The sequence below is a fragment of the Mustela nivalis genome (assembly GCF_964662115.1).
Source record: "Mustela nivalis genome assembly, chromosome: 10".
NCBI classification, from domain to species: domain Eukaryota; kingdom Metazoa; phylum Chordata; class Mammalia; order Carnivora; family Mustelidae; genus Mustela; species Mustela nivalis.
This window is the reverse complement of record NC_139029.1, coordinates 7644893-7662582: the sequence shown is the minus strand read 5'-3', so window position 1 is coordinate 7662582 and position 17690 is coordinate 7644893. Positions and strand designations below refer to the sequence as shown.

The window sequence follows — 17690 nt, the reverse complement described above, 5'->3', positions numbered from 1 at the left end:
CAGACATAACTAGCACTGATTCAAACACAGAGGGCAGCACAAATCCATGAAGCGGAGCCATGAGAGGGGTCCATGGAGTGGAGCGGGAAGAGCTGTGTGACCTTGGGCAAGTCAACAAACCTCTCTGAGCCTCAGTTTCTTCTCCTGTAAAATGCCAGGCCTTGTAAGGAGGAGGAGACGTAAAGGTATATAAAGTGAGCAGTCCCCAGTAAGGGCGAAATAAGCAGCAGCCCTGGTTTTCACAGGGAAAGGGAGAGAGGGAGTGGGTGGCCAGTGGAGGCAGGGGGGTGGGGTTGGTCCTGGAAGCATGTGTGCATCTGTGCCTGTGTGTGTAGGGGGCAAGCGCAGGTGGCCATGTCCTCAGTCCTCAGTGGGGTGATCGATGGTTTCCGTGGGGTGGGGCAGGACAGGCCCAGGCCTGCCGGAACAGGACCATTGTCTTGGTAAATGAGGTTTGGCTTCCCCACAGGGGCCCCATCTGTTTCCATTGTTTCTAACTCTAACCTTGGGAATTGGCAACCCCTCTAAGGCCCACACCTCAAAAAACCTACACAGGGGTGTTGAGTTGGGGGGCTGAGGACCCCCCCTCCCAGGGGCTCCCAGTGTCTCACGCCCACCTCCTGAGCCCAAATCCTGCCTCCTGCTACATTATATGTAGCTACCACTCCCCCACCCCACCACCAAGCAAACCCCTGACCCCCAAACTCCATTATCTTGGTACCCAGACAATTTAACACCACTTTGCTGTCTGGGCAGACCCACCACTTAATCATCAAGTGACAAAATGCTTGCTGTTGGCTCTGGCAGAGGCCAGCGTGGAGTGGGAAGACACCTGGTGTCCGGCAGGCCTGGGGATGAATCCTGGCTCCGGCACTTTATAGCTGAGTGACCCTGGGCAAGGCAATTAACCTTTCTGGGCTTCAGTCCCACATGTGAAAGAGAAATGTGTTGCTTGAGCATCCTGTATGGGCCATGTACTAATCAGGGCCCAGAGCTTTATGCCCATTATCTAATTCAGCCCTTTGAAGTGGGCGAAAAGGACTCAGTATCAGGGCAAAGCTTTGTGGGACTTGCCCAAGGTCACACGGTAGAGAAAGTGGTAGAGCTGGGACTTGAACTCATGGTTATCTGACTCCAAAGGCAGGGTCTTTGGCCACTGTTCATGCTACCCTCAGGGACCCAAACCAGTGTGGGTGCTGGGACTTTCAAGGATGGTGCATGTCAGGGGCCATAAGCCAGAGCCTGGCACAGAGAGAGCCTCAAAAAAACTTGTACTTTCTGCAATGACTCCATCTCAACAGGTGTGGATTCCAGCAGGGGCCTGGCCCCACCCCACTCCCCAATTCGGGGATGTGTACCAGATAGTCAGTGCCAGACCATGGCGTTGTGGTACAGAGAGCAGCCAAAGCTGGGACCTGGCAGGGGTGAGGGGCAGGGCCTCTAGCGGCAAGGGTTCAGCTGCCCTCCCACGTCCTTCCTGGAGAAGGCCTGCACTCTGGTGGCCAAATGGCCCACCCAAGAGGAAGGGCTGGCCGAAGACGGTCAGAGGGGCTGGGGCAGCAAGGGAGGCAGGTGTCACCTGAAAAGGACAGAATAAGGATGCTCGTATGCACCCCCCTTGGGAACATGCCCAGGACCCCTCTCTGGAGAAAGCTCTTGTTCTCTCCAGGCTGTAGAATCAGGGGGGCCAGCATGCAAATTCCGGCTCTCCCACATTCCTGCCTGAACCCAGTGGAGCAACTCCCTCCAGGTCAAATGGTGAGGAGGCCAACAGCGGGGATTCAAACCCGTGCTGCGGGACTTGGGCAATCACTTCCCTGTCTATAACCAGGCACCAAAGTCATCCTCATCTTCCAGAAGGAAGAGCCCCTGGTACCACAGGGATCTTCCCCTCGTACCCAGGTGGCTTGCTCCCCCAACAACTTTCCCGGCTATGGTCCTTTGCTCCAGGGCCAACCCTGGATAACCTGTGGCTTGCAATTCTCAGTCCACTCCTAACCCCGTGACCAGTGTTCCAGCTGATAGAACACGTGTGCCCAGGGCACCTACTCTGTGTACTGGGACCACTAACGAAATAGGACCCAGCCCTGCCCCAGGGAAGGGCAGACCCCAAGAGAGACAGGGAGGCAAGTGGGGAGCAGGAGGGCTTCCTATGAGAAGGGACAGCTAACCTTGGCCTGCCAGGAGGGCAGCCTTCGACTGAACGCAGGGCAGGGGAGACATTCCAGATGGAGGGAAGAACCCTAGCGAAAGCTCCGAGGAAGTCCGCATGCTCAGCCCTCCGCAGTGGCTGAAACCCAAGATGCAAATGAGAGTATTGTGGGAGGCAGGTAGAGTCCTTAACTGAGTGCAACAGGGAGCATTTGCAGGATTTAGGGCTGGGGAGAGGGGGGTGGATTGAGCAGTGAGGAGGACGCAGAGAAAGTGGGTGAGGGGCAAGGCTGAACCCGCGGCTTGGAGGAGATTTCTGCGGGATTGCAGGGGCTGCTGAGCTGGCTTTCCTGAGGAAGGCTATGGCCAGAGGAGGCAGACATGGCAGGAGGGTCCCGGCTTGCAAAGATGGACCCGTCTGCCACACAGAAGCATGAGCCGGAGGCGGGATGGGGTGTGTCTGTGCCCCTAGTCCTACCCTTGCCTCTCTAAAGAGAAAGGCTCAGGTTGCCAGCTCTGGCTGGGGCTGAAAACCAGCACTTAGCCAAGGAAGCCTAGAACTTGCTGGCTGGGAGAAGGTTTCTCTCTGCTGAAGTGACCCTCGTGAAACTACTTGTCCCTTGTCCCTGCTGGACTCCTGGGGGTGGGGGTGTTGCATGTGTGTCACCTGTTAGGAGGGCAGGGATGCTAGAACGGTCAGAGGCTCCAGGCAATTACACAGCAGGTCCAGGATACAGCAAGACAATGCCCCCAGAGGAAAGGAAATGGCTTGTGAGCCAGGGCCATTAAAAAAGAAATTGGTGCAAGGCAGAGATTCAGAATTGGGAATGAGTCACACGGATGCCTCATGATGAATGACCAGCTGTTGGCAACATTGACACAGCGACACTCATCTCATTTGGGAAGCAGAGACCCTTTTCACCCTGATTTTTAAACTGATTTTAGGACAGGTGGAGAGGAGGATCGAGAAGAGAGGGCAGTGCCTATGAGAGCGGGAACACTGTATCGGCCTGGGCTGCAACTGTGACCTCCATGCAGGGGAGGGCCGCAGTCCCATTTCTCTGCAGCGTCACTAAGGCTGGAATTGATGGTCCATTTCCCTCTTGCTGTGGCGCCCCCATTCCCAACCCAGCCAGGGACTGAGGCCTCTCCCAGGACCCCCAAGCAAGCTGGTATACAATCTGCTCTTTTTTACTGTTCCAACATACATCCCTGTAGGTAGGTACTATTATCCCCGTTTTATGAAGGGGACACTGAGGCTCAGCGACATGCGTTCCTTTGTCCAAGATCATTCCCAGGGCCTCTGTCTCCTGGATCACATGGGGATGGTGCTGAACCCGCCCCGGGACACTTCGGCGAGCCACACAGGCCAGGAGGAGGACAGCGTGGAGAAGTGTGCCGAGCAGGAGACCAGACGGAGGCCAAGGCCAAGGAAACACCCAGTGGAGGACAGCAAGAAGACTTGGCGGGAAACCCAAGAGCCCCCTGGTCTCAAATCTGGGCTCCTGGCTCCCGCAGGCGGCTGAGACCCAGGTGCGCGAACAGAGAAAAGCCAGTGGGCAGGAAGCCGGCCTGAGCCCGGGCTGTCGCGGTTGCTACCGCGCGGAACCCGCCCAGGCGCGGGGCCACCAGCAATACCGGTAGGGGCGCACCCAGAACCTCCTCTCCCAGAAATACTTTAGCCGCCCCCCAGCGCGTCCCGGCAGCCTCGAAAGGGCCAGGAGGACATGCCTGCCAGCTCTGTCCAGGGCTCAGGGAGTTTTCGAAGCTTCTTCGAACGGTGGTGGACTCCCCAGTCTACTCTCCAGCCTTGGAGACCACCCAGAGACTCAGAGACAGAGAGACAAAGAGAGAATCGGTCCCAGGGGGAGAAAGCGAAGAGGAGAGCGGGCGAACGCCGCGACCCAGAGAGGGCGGCGAGGGCGCGCGCGAGGCAGAGAGTCGGAGCTTAGAAAAGTGAGCGTCCGGCGGGAAGGTGGGCTGAAGCGGAGAACCCGGAGCAGAGCCTGCAGCTCAGCCGAGACGCGGCGAGGAGCGGAGGCGGCGGACACGCGGACCGACGGCTCCGAAGGCGGGGCGGGTAGGGCAGAAAGCGGGATCCTCACCTCTGGCCACAGACCCCCGCGCGCCCCGCCCCTAAGCGCACGAGGTAGCCCACCTTTGTCCCGGCCCGCTACCAGGTGCGGCGGGAGGGCGGGGCCAGGGGCGGGCCCAAGGCCAGGCCTTACCTGTCCGGCCGGCGGGGCGGGGGCCGAGGGGCGCGGGGCCGAGCGCCTGCGGGAGCCGAGCGCAGCGAAGGGCCAAGCCGCGAAGCGTGGACGGCACCGAGAGGTGCGCGGGCGGCAGGAGGATATGCCCAGGCTGAGTGGGGCTGGAGGAAAGGGGAGGGGGCGGGCGCGCGGGAAGGGGGCGGGCGCGCGGGGAGGGGTGCGGGGGAGGGGCGGCTGGAGCGGGCAAGGCTAGCCCCCTGCTGAGGGGCAGCCCCGGGCCGGGCCGGGTCCCGCGCGCTCCCGGCCAGCGCGCCCTCGCCAGCTGCGCTCGGCGTTCGGGGCCAGCTCCCCAGAGGCCTAGCCGCGGCCGCCGCCGCGAGGGCGCGGGGCAGACAAAGGAGGCAGACAAAGGCGGGCGCAGTCGGGCGGCCGTGCGGGCACCGGGCGAGGCGGGCCCACTCCTCCCGGTGCGTAAGAGCCGCCTCCGCGCTGCCCCGAGCGCGTGGGACGGGCGGGGCGCGGGCAGCGGTGGCGCATCTGGAACGGCCCCGCCGGGAGCGGGCGACAAAGGGTCGCGGCAGGGGGTCCCTGGCGGACCCCAACAATGGATCGGAGCTGTGCGCTCAGCTGCGGCCGCGTCTGGCTGGGCAGGGGCCGGCCAGTCCCCAAAAGGATTATTCCGCCCAGGCTGTCAAATGGGACGGAAGAAATGCCCGGTGCGAGGAAGGCGGGACCGGGCACCGCAGGGCCTTTGTAGCCTCGGAAAGTGCGCAGAGCGGGGGGCGGGGTTCTGGGAGAGGTCGCTCTTCAATGTGGGGTATAGGGGGGATCTTCAAACGTTATCAGGTGAGAATCCCGGGCGTGACGGCCGCACTGATGTGTGCCCCCCCCCCGTCCCCCGCCCCGGGAGGGAAAGTAGAAATACAGTTCTACCCAACACACACACACACACACACACACGCACACAGTCTTCCTCTAGCCACGCCCTGTCCAAAGTGCGTCTGATGCTCCCCAGCCCAGCCGGGACAAAGCCAGCCTCAGAGGCGGCTGGCTCATCCATCACAGCGCGGGGCGCCGCGTCCCGATGACCCTGGGAGTCCGGGAATGCTGTGTTATGAGTCCCGTGGCCCCCATAACTCACGGCGGGGTCAGTGGGGCCACAGGCACGGCGAGGATCAAAGAGCAGTAGGGCGGGACTCCAGCGCGCGAGAAGCGGCAGTCTTGCCCGGCGCCCGGAGCTCACCCAGTGGTTCCTTTTCGACTGTTTTCCTCCTCCTCCAGAATGTGCCAGTTACGGCTCAGAGAGGTTTAGGAGCTCCGTTCTGTGGTCAGGCGAGATGCCTGGGCTTATCTGCGGACGCCATTCCTGGTCACCTTGGGCAAGGCGCCTAACCTCTCTGAGCTCATCATCATCCCTAACTCTTATTAGAGTTCAAGGATTAAGTGCGATGACCTTTGTAAGGAAATAATGTTGCTAAGATCCTGGCCTCATGGGGAAATGCTCTAGAAAAATTAAGTGCTCTTGTTAATTGTAATATAATCAGCCCGATGGGCGCCAGTTTGGACTGGATTCTAGGCAGAGTGGAGCCATGACCTGATAGGGTTTAACGAGTTCACTCCAATTCCTAAAGCTGGGAGTAGACTGCAGGAGGTCAAGAACAAAAGTGGGCAGACAGCGAGGAACTGTTGCTGGGAAGAGGTGATGGGGGCTGAGATGGGAGGGGCCTCTGTGGGCCTGATCCTCCTTTTCAGGAATGAAACTCTGGCAGTATCCAGACTGTGGTTCAAAGGCGGCTCCTCTGGCTGTTCACCAATGGGGTGATCTTCTGCCATGCTCTCTGTCTTCTGGGTTGTCCCAGAGTGATGCACTGGGAGACAGATGTTAGGAGAGGCCTGGACTCCTATCCCATTGTGGTTATGGTGACTTTGAGCCTCAGTTTCCCCAGAGTTGTATGGCCAAAGTGGAAACCACTCAAATATCCATTGACTGATGAGAGGATGAAGAAAATCTTCCGGGGGAGGGGGAGGGGTTCATACAATGGAATATTATTAGGCCATAAAAAGGAATGAAATACTTGCCAACGTATGGATGAATCCTGAAAACATTATGGAAGTGAAACAAGCCAGATATAAAAGGCCGCCTATTGTAGGATTTATATGAAATGTCCAAAATAGGCAAGCCCATTGAGACAGAAAGTAGTCTAGGGGTTGCCTGGGGCCGGCAGAGGGGTGATGGGGGTGGGGCTTGACCGCTACTGTGTGTGGGGGTTTTTCTTTTTGGAGGGATGAAAATGTTCTGGAATTAGTGCTGATTGCTGTACAACTTACTAAAACCCACTAAATTGCATACTTTAAAGATTTTATTTCTTTGTCAGAGAGAGAGAGCGAGAGAATGAGCGCAGAAGCAGGGGGAGCTGAAGACAGAGGCAGAGGGAGAAGCAGGCTCCCCACTGAACCGGGAGCCTGATGCCGGGCTCCATCCCAGAACCCTGGGATCATGCCCTGAGCCGAAGGCAGACGCTTAACCGACTGAGCCACCCAGGCGCCCCTAAATTGCATACTTTAAAGGGAGAACTTCATGGTTTGTGAAATACATCTCAGTCAAAGCAGTTATTTATTTATTTTTTTTAAAGTGGCAGTTGAGCCAGATCAAGGGTTCTTACCCTGTGGTCTGAGATGACTTCAGAGGGCCCAGGAACCCCTGAACTTGTGCAAGACATTTTGTGTCTCTGGGTGGAGGTTCTAAGTCTAAGAAGAGATGATTTGTAAGGTTCTTCTGATGAACAAGGGGTCAATGATGCTGGGGAGTCAGCAGAACACCAGGGAGGGGATGGCATGTGTTTACTGTGCCCTGGCCGAGGTGCTGGAAGCCCCCACCGTGTCGCAGGCCTAAGGTCAGGGCCCGGCTTGGGTCTGAGGTCAGCAGAGGATCTGGGGAGCTATGTTAGTGAGGCCTCATCTCAGAAGGCCAGATCAGGGAGGGGAGGAGCTGAGTGCTGGTCACAGTCCCTTGTCCTCAGGCATCTTGGCCATGGGGATGCATGTCCTCCTGTAAGGCACCTTGGGGGCTGCCTTTTTAGAAATGGGGAAGGGGATGCAGCCGAGGGTGTTTTAGATCGGGTTCTGAAAAGCATGGTGGCTGGTTACAGAGTGCTTGCTCTAGGGGCTTGGATAATGCGTGTAGATCTTTTTTTTTTTTTTTTTTTAAGATTTTATTTATTTATTTGACAGAAATCACAAATAGGCAGAGAGGCAGGCAGGGAGAGAGGGGGAAGCAGACTCTCTGCTGAGCAGAGATGCAGGGTTTCATCCCAGGACTCTGGGATCACGGACTGAGCCTAAGGCAGAGGCTTTAAACCCCTGAGCCGCCCAGGCGCCCCAGTGCGTGTAGATCTTAATCTCATTGTCATAACAGCACCAATTGAGAATGTATGGGCCAGACACTGCGGACTTCACATTTTTGCAAACACCTCACTTGTTTTCTGTCCCCCATTCCCCAGCTCTATGGAACTGGTGCTACCATTATCCCATTTTACAGATGAGGAACCTGCGATTCAGAGAGGAAAGGGCCTCACTGCTGACTAAAGACCAGGGGTGGAGAGGGAAGCAGTGCGTTAGGCCCAGGAGCAGCCTGGTGGGTGCGGGGAGGGGGCACATAGTGGCCCCCCAGCTCACTTTTTTTTTTTTCCTGGACAGGACAATAAACACCTTTATTACATGACTGAAGGTGGGAGGAAGATTTATTTGCCTTTCCGGGCTTTGATTTTCCTCAGATAGAACTCTAGCTCCTTGCCCTCTAGGACGTAGCCATCTGCTTGGCCACACTGGCCTGGTGGTGAAGCGATGCACGCAAGAAGCTTGCCCTGCTGCAATTGCTCCTCCAGAAGACTGCTGATTTTGGCATTCGTCTTCCTTTCATCATACTTCTGAATTTTCTTTGATCGTTTTTTATTTAAAATCTCTTCCTCCTCAGGCGTCAGCTTGGCCCCCTTCTTGCGGCCCAGGGGCAGTGCATAGTGGTACTCGTACCACTGTTGGTACGGGCTGCTGTCAATGAGCTCAATACAGTTCTTCGCCAGGGTCTTGGTGCGGACCAGTTCGTTGTTGGCTGCATTGTAGACAACGTCAATAATCCTCGTTTTGTGCGGACAACACTCAGAGCCCCAGGAGAAGTTCCTCATGTCTAGCCTCAAAGCACAGTACTTCTTACTGCCTCCCCGGACTCCGACGTGTGTATGCAGCAGGGGCCGATCTTGCTGTTGGCAGTGGAGTGTCCCAGCCCGTACTTCCGCTTCTTGTGGTGGGGCTTTCTCTTGTCCCCGGTCTTGCGGCGCTTGCACCAGTTGTCCCAAGAGATGCCCATCACTCCCGGCGCTGGCTGCGAAAGAGCTCTTACTTCATTTTTGAAAGCCGCTCTTCCCTGCACGTGGCCACCCGTAGTGCAGGCGTGGAAGCTCCAGGTTTGTTCTCATCCAGAATAAGTTAGGGTTCAAGTGGGGCAAGTGGTAATGAGTCACTGTGCACCATGGCTTCCTCTCTCCTGTCTTTTCTTAATTCCTTTGCATGCCCTCACTGAGAACCTGGGTATGGCCAGGCCCTGGGTTAGGTGCTGGACCAAAAGAATGAACAGGGCTGGGTCTCTGCTCAGAGGGTGTTCTTTTTATTTTTATTTATTTGACAGAGAGAGAGATCACAAGTAGGCAGAGCAGCAGACAGAGAGAGAGGGTGAGGGGGGGAAGCAGGCTCCCCATTGAGCAGAGAGCCCTGATGCAGGGCTCGATCCCAGGACCCTGAGATCATGACCTGGATCCCAGGACCCTGATATTATTACCTGAGCGGAAGGCAGAAGCTTAACCCACTGAGCCCCTCAGGTGCCCCTCAGGGGGTGTTCTAACTGGAATGGTCCTTGAGCAACAAGGGGGTGGGGAGAACCAGTGGGATTGTCACCAGACTATATGTGGCTGATTCTCTGTGACTGCCCCTCCCCAGCCCCCTCCCGTGTTTGGCATTTTAGGAATCTTAGGCAGGGATGGGACGAATGTTGAGTCTCTCAGTCTGGGAGGACTTTGGCAGCATCTCAGGAGTCTGGACACTCCACTGCCCCTTGTTTTACCCAGTTCACTCGTTGCGTGTCTTTTCAGGGGGACCCCAGGAATCTTCCTTTGCCCCTTGAAGGCCTTGGTCATTGCAAGACTTTGTTACACCTTGCCTTCTCTTGGTTTCAATTTCAATGTCTCTTGAGAATGATTTTCTTTCTGTCCTCATTGCAGACCCTCAGGGACCTGCTCCAGTTGGCAAATAAGCTTCTCCTCCTAAACATCCATTCTTTCCTCCCAGATGCCCTCCTACATATTGTCATTATGATGAAAAATATGCAAATAACTTTGAAAAACAGTCTCCCAGCAAATGGGTATTCAAAAATGTAATAAATTAACCCCATAATGTAATCTGGGTCCCAAGACTATCCATCACACTGATGTGCTTAAGATCTAGAAAGCCAGATGCCGCAGAGCCCTATGGATAAGATTGACAGATGATCAGTCCTCCTAGAGCTCCCCCGTGGCCCCCCCCCGACCCCTCTCCAGCTTCTCGGCCCCCATGGAACCCAAGGCCGTCAGAGGTTTAGGGAACATCTGTCCAGCCTGTTCATTTTACAAAGACAGAGGCCTTTTGGGGGTGAAGGAGCAGATCAGTTTGAATCTCTCTTCATCTGTCTCCTAGCCTGCCTTCCTCTGATTATGGCTGGCTTTGAATCCAAAGCCCCAAATGTAGGCATTTCGTCCATGGGTTTCTAGGAGGTGCCCTGGAGTCAAACAGAGGCTGTTGGGACCTCACTTACATGTCTGAAAGATGTTGAGTGTTGGGTCGTATGTCCGCCAAGGTTTCTTTGATGTGCTTTAGCTCCGTGGGTTAGCAGACCGACAGGTGGCTTGCCCTGTGTCTTCTTAGGGCAGGGGGCTAAGGCTGGGGACCGGGCACGAGTTCCCATGTTGCTCACACTGTACCCTGAAGCCAGCCTGCAGGAGTAGCTGGACTCTTAATTTCCCACCCCAGATTCAATCCTAAGAAACAATTTACAAGGAATTACCCCGAACCCCCTCCCCGTCCCCGCATGACTGCCACTTCATGTCGCCAGTGAGAAAAGCTGCTTGAACAGCTCCAGAGAGGGACAAAGAAGGACCTCTGTCTCCAGTGCTAAAAAGTATCCAAGATGATTAAATCTCAAGGAGGCAGGGGACACTGTTTACAAGCCCAAAATGGGCTGCCAGTGTGTCAATTCTTGAAATAATTCATCTATCACTTTGGGGTAAGCCTGGAAATTGTATGAAATGCAGACTTTCCTTGGGAACAGCCCAGAGTGCTAGGCCATCCCCATACTTTTGGGGGCATCGGGGCACCTGGGGAACTTGTTAAAGGGCCGGTACCCCACTTTGCACCCAGACTGGTCCAGTAGGTCAGGGAGACCTGGGTCCCAGGTGTTAAATGGGTTCCCCAGGGATTCTGATCCAGCTTTCCTAGGACTGCTTCTGAGAAATGCTTTGCTGGTATTCCTGGCTTAATGGTTACTTACCCTCTCCCCTGCATTCACCCCAGCAGAAGTGGGCAGATGCAGGTTTGAAGGCATCCGGAGTGAAAAGGAGTACAGGTTTCCAATACTGAACTGTAACGGATAAACACTGCTGGCAGGATCTGTGTACCCACAGGTGGGCGTGACTCCTAACAAGCAGTCCAGAGGTCAGGGAAGGTTCCCCAGGCTTGTGGTCATGCTTCTCTGACCTTAGTTTTCCCACCTGTAAGATAAAGCGGCTGAAAATGAGTTGAGGCTCTGGAGTCAGATTAGAAGTCAGAACTGGGTTTGTTTACCAGCTGTGTGATTTTTGTCAAATTAGGGAACGTCTCTGAGCCTGTTTTCCATCTACGAAGTGGGGCTAGGAAATGGGTGCTTTGCTCTGAGGGTTAATGAGGGAATTAAAGAAATCAGTGCTTCACAGATAAATGTTCAATCCGTATTAGTGACGATTAACATTACTGTTATTATATCCCAGGGGCCTCTCAGCCCTTCCAGAGTCCGTGTCTCTAGGGGATTCCAAAATTGTAAAGTGTTTGTGCTGAGGACAACTCCACACGCATCCCCTCCCTCAAAAGATGTGTGATTCATGCAGGTTACTTCACCCTTCTGAACCTCGTTTGGCTCATCGGTAAAGTGGGGACAATCATAGTACTTGTCCCGCGGACTTGGTTTGAGGATTTAGAGAGATAATCCGCTGGCACACTTAGCCCGGGGCCTCGCACAGGGCTGGCACCTTATTAAGGGCAGCTTCCCCTATGATGCTTGGGCCGGGGAGGTTTTATCTCCTTGGGAGGTAAACCCAGGCTGCATTTAGTTTCCGGGTGGGGGCGGGACTGGGGCGTCCCTGGTGCACCCTGTCTTCCGCTGTCCCCGCCCCCGGAGCCGGCGGATTCGCTTTCGGTTGGGCAGCTGAGGTCCGGGGATGGTGACTCTGGAGCTAGCAGTAGATGTCGCTGTCTTAGTCCCCCGCTGTGCCCTCCACCTGGTTCTCACCAGCACCACCTATCCGCCCCCTCTCAGAGCTTCCCAAAGCGAGAAAGATGGCCTAGGGAGCAAAATAAGTAGCGGTCTGCAAAGCCGTCTTTTTTTCGCGCCCACCCGGAAGGGAAGGGAGGCAGCGCGGCCTGGGGACCTTGGCGCCAAGGCCGGCCCCGCCCCTCCCAGGCCCCGCCCCCGACTGCTCCTCCCTCCCGCCCCCACGGTTGGCTGCGCGGGAAAGTGGGCGTGGCCGGAGGCGGTCACTAGGACCTGCGGGAGCGCCGCGCGGACGTCACGGAGCTGCTTCCAGGCCGCTGGTTGAGCGGGAGGCGCGAGTGGTTGGGTCGCTGGTTCCCCGCGCCGGGGCCGGGCCCCGAGCCGGGCCCCGAAGCCGGAGCCGGTACCGGGGGAGGGGAGGGGAGGGGAGGGGAGGGGGCGGGGCTCCCTCGGGGGAGGTTTCCGGCCAGGCAGAGCCGGGGGAGTCTTATTCCAGCCCAGTTTCGCTCTTCGCGCGTCCCATTTTACTCTCGCGGGCCTGCGCAACCCGCCGTTCCCTCTGTGGCCATGCGCCCAGCCTTGGCCTCTCCTGCCCACCGAGGCAGCAGGGCTATCGGGTACAGCCGATGTCCCCGAGCTGGGACGCCAGCGCGGGGGGAGGGTTCATTCTAGTGGCCCTGATTTTGTGTGAAGGGGGAGCGTCCTGCCCCAGGTGGAGGGGAGGGGCGGTGGAGGCCGGCGGAGGCCGGCGGACCTTGCGGCTCCCAGCCCCTTGGAACTAGCCCCCACTCCTGCCGCACTCCCTAGGTGGCGGTAAGGATGACCACGCTCACGCGCCAGGATCTCAACTTTGGTCAAGGTAGGGAGGCGGGGCCTGTGGACTCGAGGTGGGGGGCGAGGGGGGGCCTGGGCCGGCGAGCTTTCCCAGCTCACCGGCTTCTGTCCCATGGCAGTGGTGGCCGACGTGCTCTGCGAGTTCCTGGAGGTAGCTGTGCACCTCATCCTCTACGTGCGCGAGGTCTACCCCGTGGGTATCTTCCAGAAGCGTAAGAAGTACAACGTGCCTGTCCAGGTGAGCGCCCCCCCACCCCCGCATCTGGGCGGGGGTCACTGGGTCATCACAGGGTGGGTAGAGGGTGGATTTGTTTTTTAAAAGATTTTATTTATTTATTTGTCAGAGAGATTGAGAGAGCACAAGCACAGGGAGCAGAAGGCAGAGGGCGAAGTAGGCTTCCCGCTGAGCAAGGAGCAAGGACCCTGATGTGGGACTCTGTCACAGGATCTTGGGATCATTACCTGAGCCAAAGGCAGATGCTTAACCACTAACCAACTGAGCCACCCAGGCGTCCCTAGAGGGTAGATTTTTGAACCATCCTCCACTTTTAGGCTCAGGCCCCTTCCCCCACCACCTTCACCCCAGGCTGGCCTTGGCTTCTATTTTTTTTTTTTTTTTTTAAAGATTTTATTTTATTTATTTGGTAGAGAGAAAGATCACAAGAACAGAGCAGCAGGCAGAGAGGGGACGGGAAGCAGGCTCCCTGCTGCCAAGTCCCACGCGGGGCTCGATCCCAGGACCCTGAGACCATGACCTGAGCCAAAGGCAGAGGCTTAACCCACTGAGCCACCCTGGCCTTGCCTTCTAATTCCCAGTTGATAGCCGGAGAGCCTCCCCCACTACTGCGGTGACTTTGCTTTTTGTGCCCTCTGAACTTGGGAGTTCCCCTTGCCTGAAGTTAGGGACCAGGCCCTGGGATCAGAGTTGCCCGTGGGGCATGGTTGTATTTAAAAGAGCTCCTGAGGCTGATGAACGAATGATTGCTTCGAGGAGGTGATTCCTAGAAACCTCATGTGCTTTCCTTCAGCCTACATTGTATTGGGTTGTCTCAGGTCCAAAAGGCAGACAAAGCAGTAAGTATGTGCTCCCTCTCCCCACTCTAGAAGTGCTGGCCCCTTAGAAGGTACTTAGTAAATGTTAAAATAAATGGATGACCCCATACTGGAAGGTGGTGGAGGTTTGAAGGACGTAGAGTGAAAAAAGAATAGCATTTATTGGGCACCTGCTGTGTACTGGGTGCTTACCCACTCTTCACTTTGTCTTTACGAGATCTTGCACAGATGAATTAAGTCAAGCTCAGAGAAACTAAGTGATTTATCTAAGGCCACATAGCTCTTAGTTTCAGATTCTCAATTTTTTGAAAACTGACTAAATTTTTGGACCCCTTCTCTCGGAAAAATGCTTGTATGCCCAAATACACATAATTTAGGGACTTCTTAGCCCCTGGAGGAGCCCACGGACCCATTAGAAACCCCCAATGCTATATTAAGTGCTGATGTTGGGACTGAATTCTTCTAACTTCTCCCTCTCTCTGGATAATTCACAGTTCTTAGCCCCATGATGGGAAGTCAGTGTCTTGGGTGTGGAGCCCTAGGGAGCTGCCGGCCTCTCTCCCTGGGCTCCTGGAGGGGTGTCGGGTGGTTTCCTGTTGGTGCTTCGGGCCTCACGAGCCATCATGTGGTTGTGTGTAGATGTCCTGCCACCCGGAGCTGAACCAGTATATCCAGGACACCTTGCACTGTGTCAAGCCACTCCTGGAGAAGGTGAGGGCACCAAGTCCCCCAGCCCACCTCTACCCCCAGTCGTTCCTTCAGCACTCCAGGATGGGGTGATGCTGGGACCGTGCAGGGTCCCCAATGACTCTACACCCTAAAGCCTGTCTCCTGTACCCTGGAGTGGGTACAGAAGTGTCCTGGAGTGTCCCTGCCCAGGGACAGATGTCAGGACACATGAGCCACAATCTGCGTGCTGGGGCCCCGGAGCCCTGGTGAATGGAGTTGGCTGATTGGGGCCTAACTGCCCCAGAGCTCACGTCTGTTTCTCTTCCCACCCCTAAGTTCTCTCTGGGTTTGGCCCCTCAGTTTCCTCCTTCTCTCTGAGATGTAGCCCCGTTAAGGCCCAGGCAGCCTCTCCTGTCTCAGTCTGTACCACTCATGTCAGGGAATGTGCCTACTTGAACTTTTCAGACCTTCTGGGCTCTCAGGGACCCTCAGCCTAGAAGCTGAACAGGGAGGTGCGTGGATCCTTCCCATCCTTCCCGGGGCGGGGAGGTGGTGGTAGTGGTGGGTTACCGGGTTCTGGAATTGGGGACTCCTGTCCTTGCAGAATGACGTGGAGAAGGTGGTGGTGGTGATTTTGGACAAAGAGCACCGCCCAGTGGAGAAATTTGTCTTTGAAATCACCCAGCCGCCGCTGCTGTCCATCAGGTAAGCTGCCTCTTCCTGGTCTCCTGGAGACTGTTGTGAAGTCTCTAGAAACAGGTCTCATGCTTACCGCTTTAGGCAGCCCCTGAAGTCCTTGGCTTGGTCTGCATTCTCAGGTCCCTCCTTGGCTGCACCAAGCTGCCTGTCTTCCTTCCTGCCTTTTAGAACCCCTCTGAGAGTCCACCTCCTCCAGGAAGCTTGGTAAAGAGAAAAATGGCAAGTGCGCCATCCCGAGGCCTGTTAGCACCCCAGCCACAGCTGGCCACCCGGTGCTCTCTCCATGTAACCTCTGTGATGTCCACACCTGGAAGATCATGGCGTTGCTGAAGGGCTAGTCCCAACCTGATGTTCCAGATGGATAAGGACCGGAGAGATGACATGAGCTACCCAGGGTCACCCAAATGGTGACAGAGTTAGGACACAGACCCAGTTTTCTGCCTTTCCAGTCAAGTGTCCACCCTTGGGCAAGGGTGTTGGCTGGTCAGCTGCTGGCTTCCTGGGGCAAGGTGTAGGCTCGGGCAATCCCTCTCCCTACCTGGCTTGGTGTCCTGGGGTATGAACAGGATTGGGCTGTGTCCTTGTTCTTAGACTGGGCTGCATATTAGAATGACCTACTGGGGCTCCCTGTGGCCCATTTGGACTTAGTTTGGGATGGCACTTGACATTGGTTTTCAGATGGTTTTAACTGTGTAGACAAGATAAGTAGCCAGGCCCTTAGAAACCAACACACTCAGAAGCAGAGAGGGGCTCTGGGCCCCCAGGCCTGCCCAGGGCTGACTGCCTGCTGGTGGGAGGGGGCGCCAGGGTGATGGGAGGCCCCCCTTCTCTCCTTCCAGCTCAGACTCCCTGCTGTCTCATGTGGAGCAGCTGCTCCGAGCCTTCATCCTGAAGATCAGTGTTTGTGATGCTGTCCTGGACCACAACCCTCCAGGTGTGCTCAGCCCCCACGCCCCCATCCTCAGGCATCGCCAGGGCTCCCTTGGCTTGGTCCGTGTTCTCAGGTTCCTACTTGGCTGCAGCAAGCCGCCTCTCTTCCTTCCTGCCATTTAGAACTTGTCTGAGAGTCCACCTCCTCTAGGAAGCTACCCTGATTTCCACCCGCTTTGGGCTCCCTACTGACTGTGACTTGTCCTGGTCCTTGGTTTCCACTCGTCTCCTCTCGGGGGGCTGCCGAGCCAGCTGGGGAGGTGGGAAGAGGCTATGCCCAGTGGCAGGCATAAGGTGGCCCGGCCCTGACCAAACGCTTGCCTCTTCAGGCTGTACCTTCACCGTCTTAGTGCACACGAGAGAAGCTGCCACGCGGAACATGGAGAAGATTCAGGTCATCAAGGTGAGATGAGGCGGGCTGGGGAGGTGGGCGGGAAGACACAGCCGGGAGGCCCTGAAAACCAGAGCGGGCAGGGGTGCCGCTGGCAGTGCGCTCATTACCTTGCTTATGGCAGTGCCCAGCAGCTGGTGGCTTTTTGTGGTATGTCTCCTGGGTGGTCACACACACTTGTCATTGCCCAGCCTGGGCACTCAGCACGGAGAAGAGGGTGGAGCCATGTCCTGGGGCTGCCAGCTCGGTGGCAGTTCTTGCTGTCACCGCCCCTCCCCCCTGTCCCCCCCTCCCCCCCGATTCAGAATTGGTGCCTGGGGCCAGTTAAACCACCGGGTTCCCAGCCCAGCTCGGATCTGTAGACTCGCCCTCTCAGGGGCCTGGGCATCTGTCCTGCCGGGAGCTCCCTAGTGATTCCGCTGTTCCCTGAAGTCTGAGGATCCCCAGCTCTGGAGAGGGAGGGGGTCGCGAAGTGAGGGCAGGCCACAGTCTAGCGTCCCCTGGTCTCCGACCCTAGGACTTTCCCTGGATCCTGGCAGACGAGCAGGATGTCCACATGCACGACCCCCGACTGATCCCACTAAAAACCATGACATCAGACATTTTAAAGGTGAGCTGTGTGGGGACCTGGTAAGCTTTATGGAAGGTGTGCGGAGGCCTTGCCAGAGGCTTCTGTGTGGCTCAAGGTGTGATGACCAGGGAGTGCCTGGTGTCAGGCTCCAAACTGCCTTTCTCTTAACCGGTGGCTGGAGACCCCAGCCACACGACCCCAGCCTCTGGCAGAGATCTGTCTGCCCGGGGCTTGTGGGCACTCCTCAGTCCTGACCTTGGCTGTGTACTCCTGTCCACCAGATGCAGCTCTACGTGGAAGAGCGAGCTCATAAAAGCAGCTGAGGGTGTGCCTGCCCCCACCGTGGATGTTGGATGTTCCCACCGCTGGACACTGGGGGCCCCAGCCTAGGGCAGTGCTGTAGGGCCACCCTGATTCCAAGTGCTCTTATTGCCTTTGTGTATGGACCGCCCACCCTCCAGCACGGCGCTGCTCAGGGCTGCTTGCCTTCGTGGAGAAACTCTCCCCGGGAAGGCAGGGAAGGATGCTCGGACTGTGATTTCTGATCTTAGCCTCCTGGGATTTGGCCGGCCAACACTGTCTGTCTCAAATACTGTGCTGTGAGTTGTTTCAATAAATGGCCCCAAGGGCTGAGCT

General features: G+C 56.6%; 2 protein-coding genes and 1 pseudogene across 5 annotated transcripts in view; 1 reads left to right on the top strand and 2 right to left on the bottom strand.

Annotated features, from left to right (window-relative positions):
- The window catches only part of DRAXIN (dorsal inhibitory axon guidance protein), a 24626-nt gene extending 20120 nt beyond the window's left edge, over positions 1 to 4506 (bottom strand). The window contains exon 1 of the mRNA XM_082685404.1: positions 4380 to 4506. The gene's annotated coding sequence lies outside the window, so the exon portion shown is untranslated. The remainder of the gene's footprint in view (positions 1 to 4379) is intronic.
- Positions 4402 to 17687, top strand: MAD2L2 (mitotic arrest deficient 2 like 2). 3 transcript variants are annotated; one of them, XM_082685410.1, is made up of 9 exons: positions 4402 to 4482; positions 12715 to 12766; positions 12861 to 12979; positions 14434 to 14505; positions 15068 to 15168; positions 16002 to 16096; positions 16422 to 16495; positions 17001 to 17093; positions 17336 to 17687. In XM_082685410.1, exons 2-9 carry the CDS (start codon positions 12727 to 12729, stop codon positions 17375 to 17377), a joined length of 636 nt encoding a protein of 211 aa, XP_082541536.1. In that variant the 5' UTR covers positions 4402 to 4482; positions 12715 to 12726; the 3' UTR covers positions 17378 to 17687. The 3 variants fall into 3 exon arrangements, with proteins under 3 accessions (XP_082541536.1, XP_082541537.1, XP_082541535.1); XM_082685411.1 differs by lacking the exon at positions 4402 to 4482 and adding an exon at positions 4804 to 4828; XM_082685409.1 differs by lacking the exon at positions 4402 to 4482 and adding an exon at positions 11832 to 12310.
- LOC309841870 (small ribosomal subunit protein eS8 pseudogene) lies at positions 8071 to 8800 on the bottom strand (annotated as a pseudogene). Its single transcript has one exon. The product of its transcript is annotated as a small ribosomal subunit protein eS8 pseudogene (transcript).
- Positions 17688 to 17690: the final 3 nt, after the last annotated feature.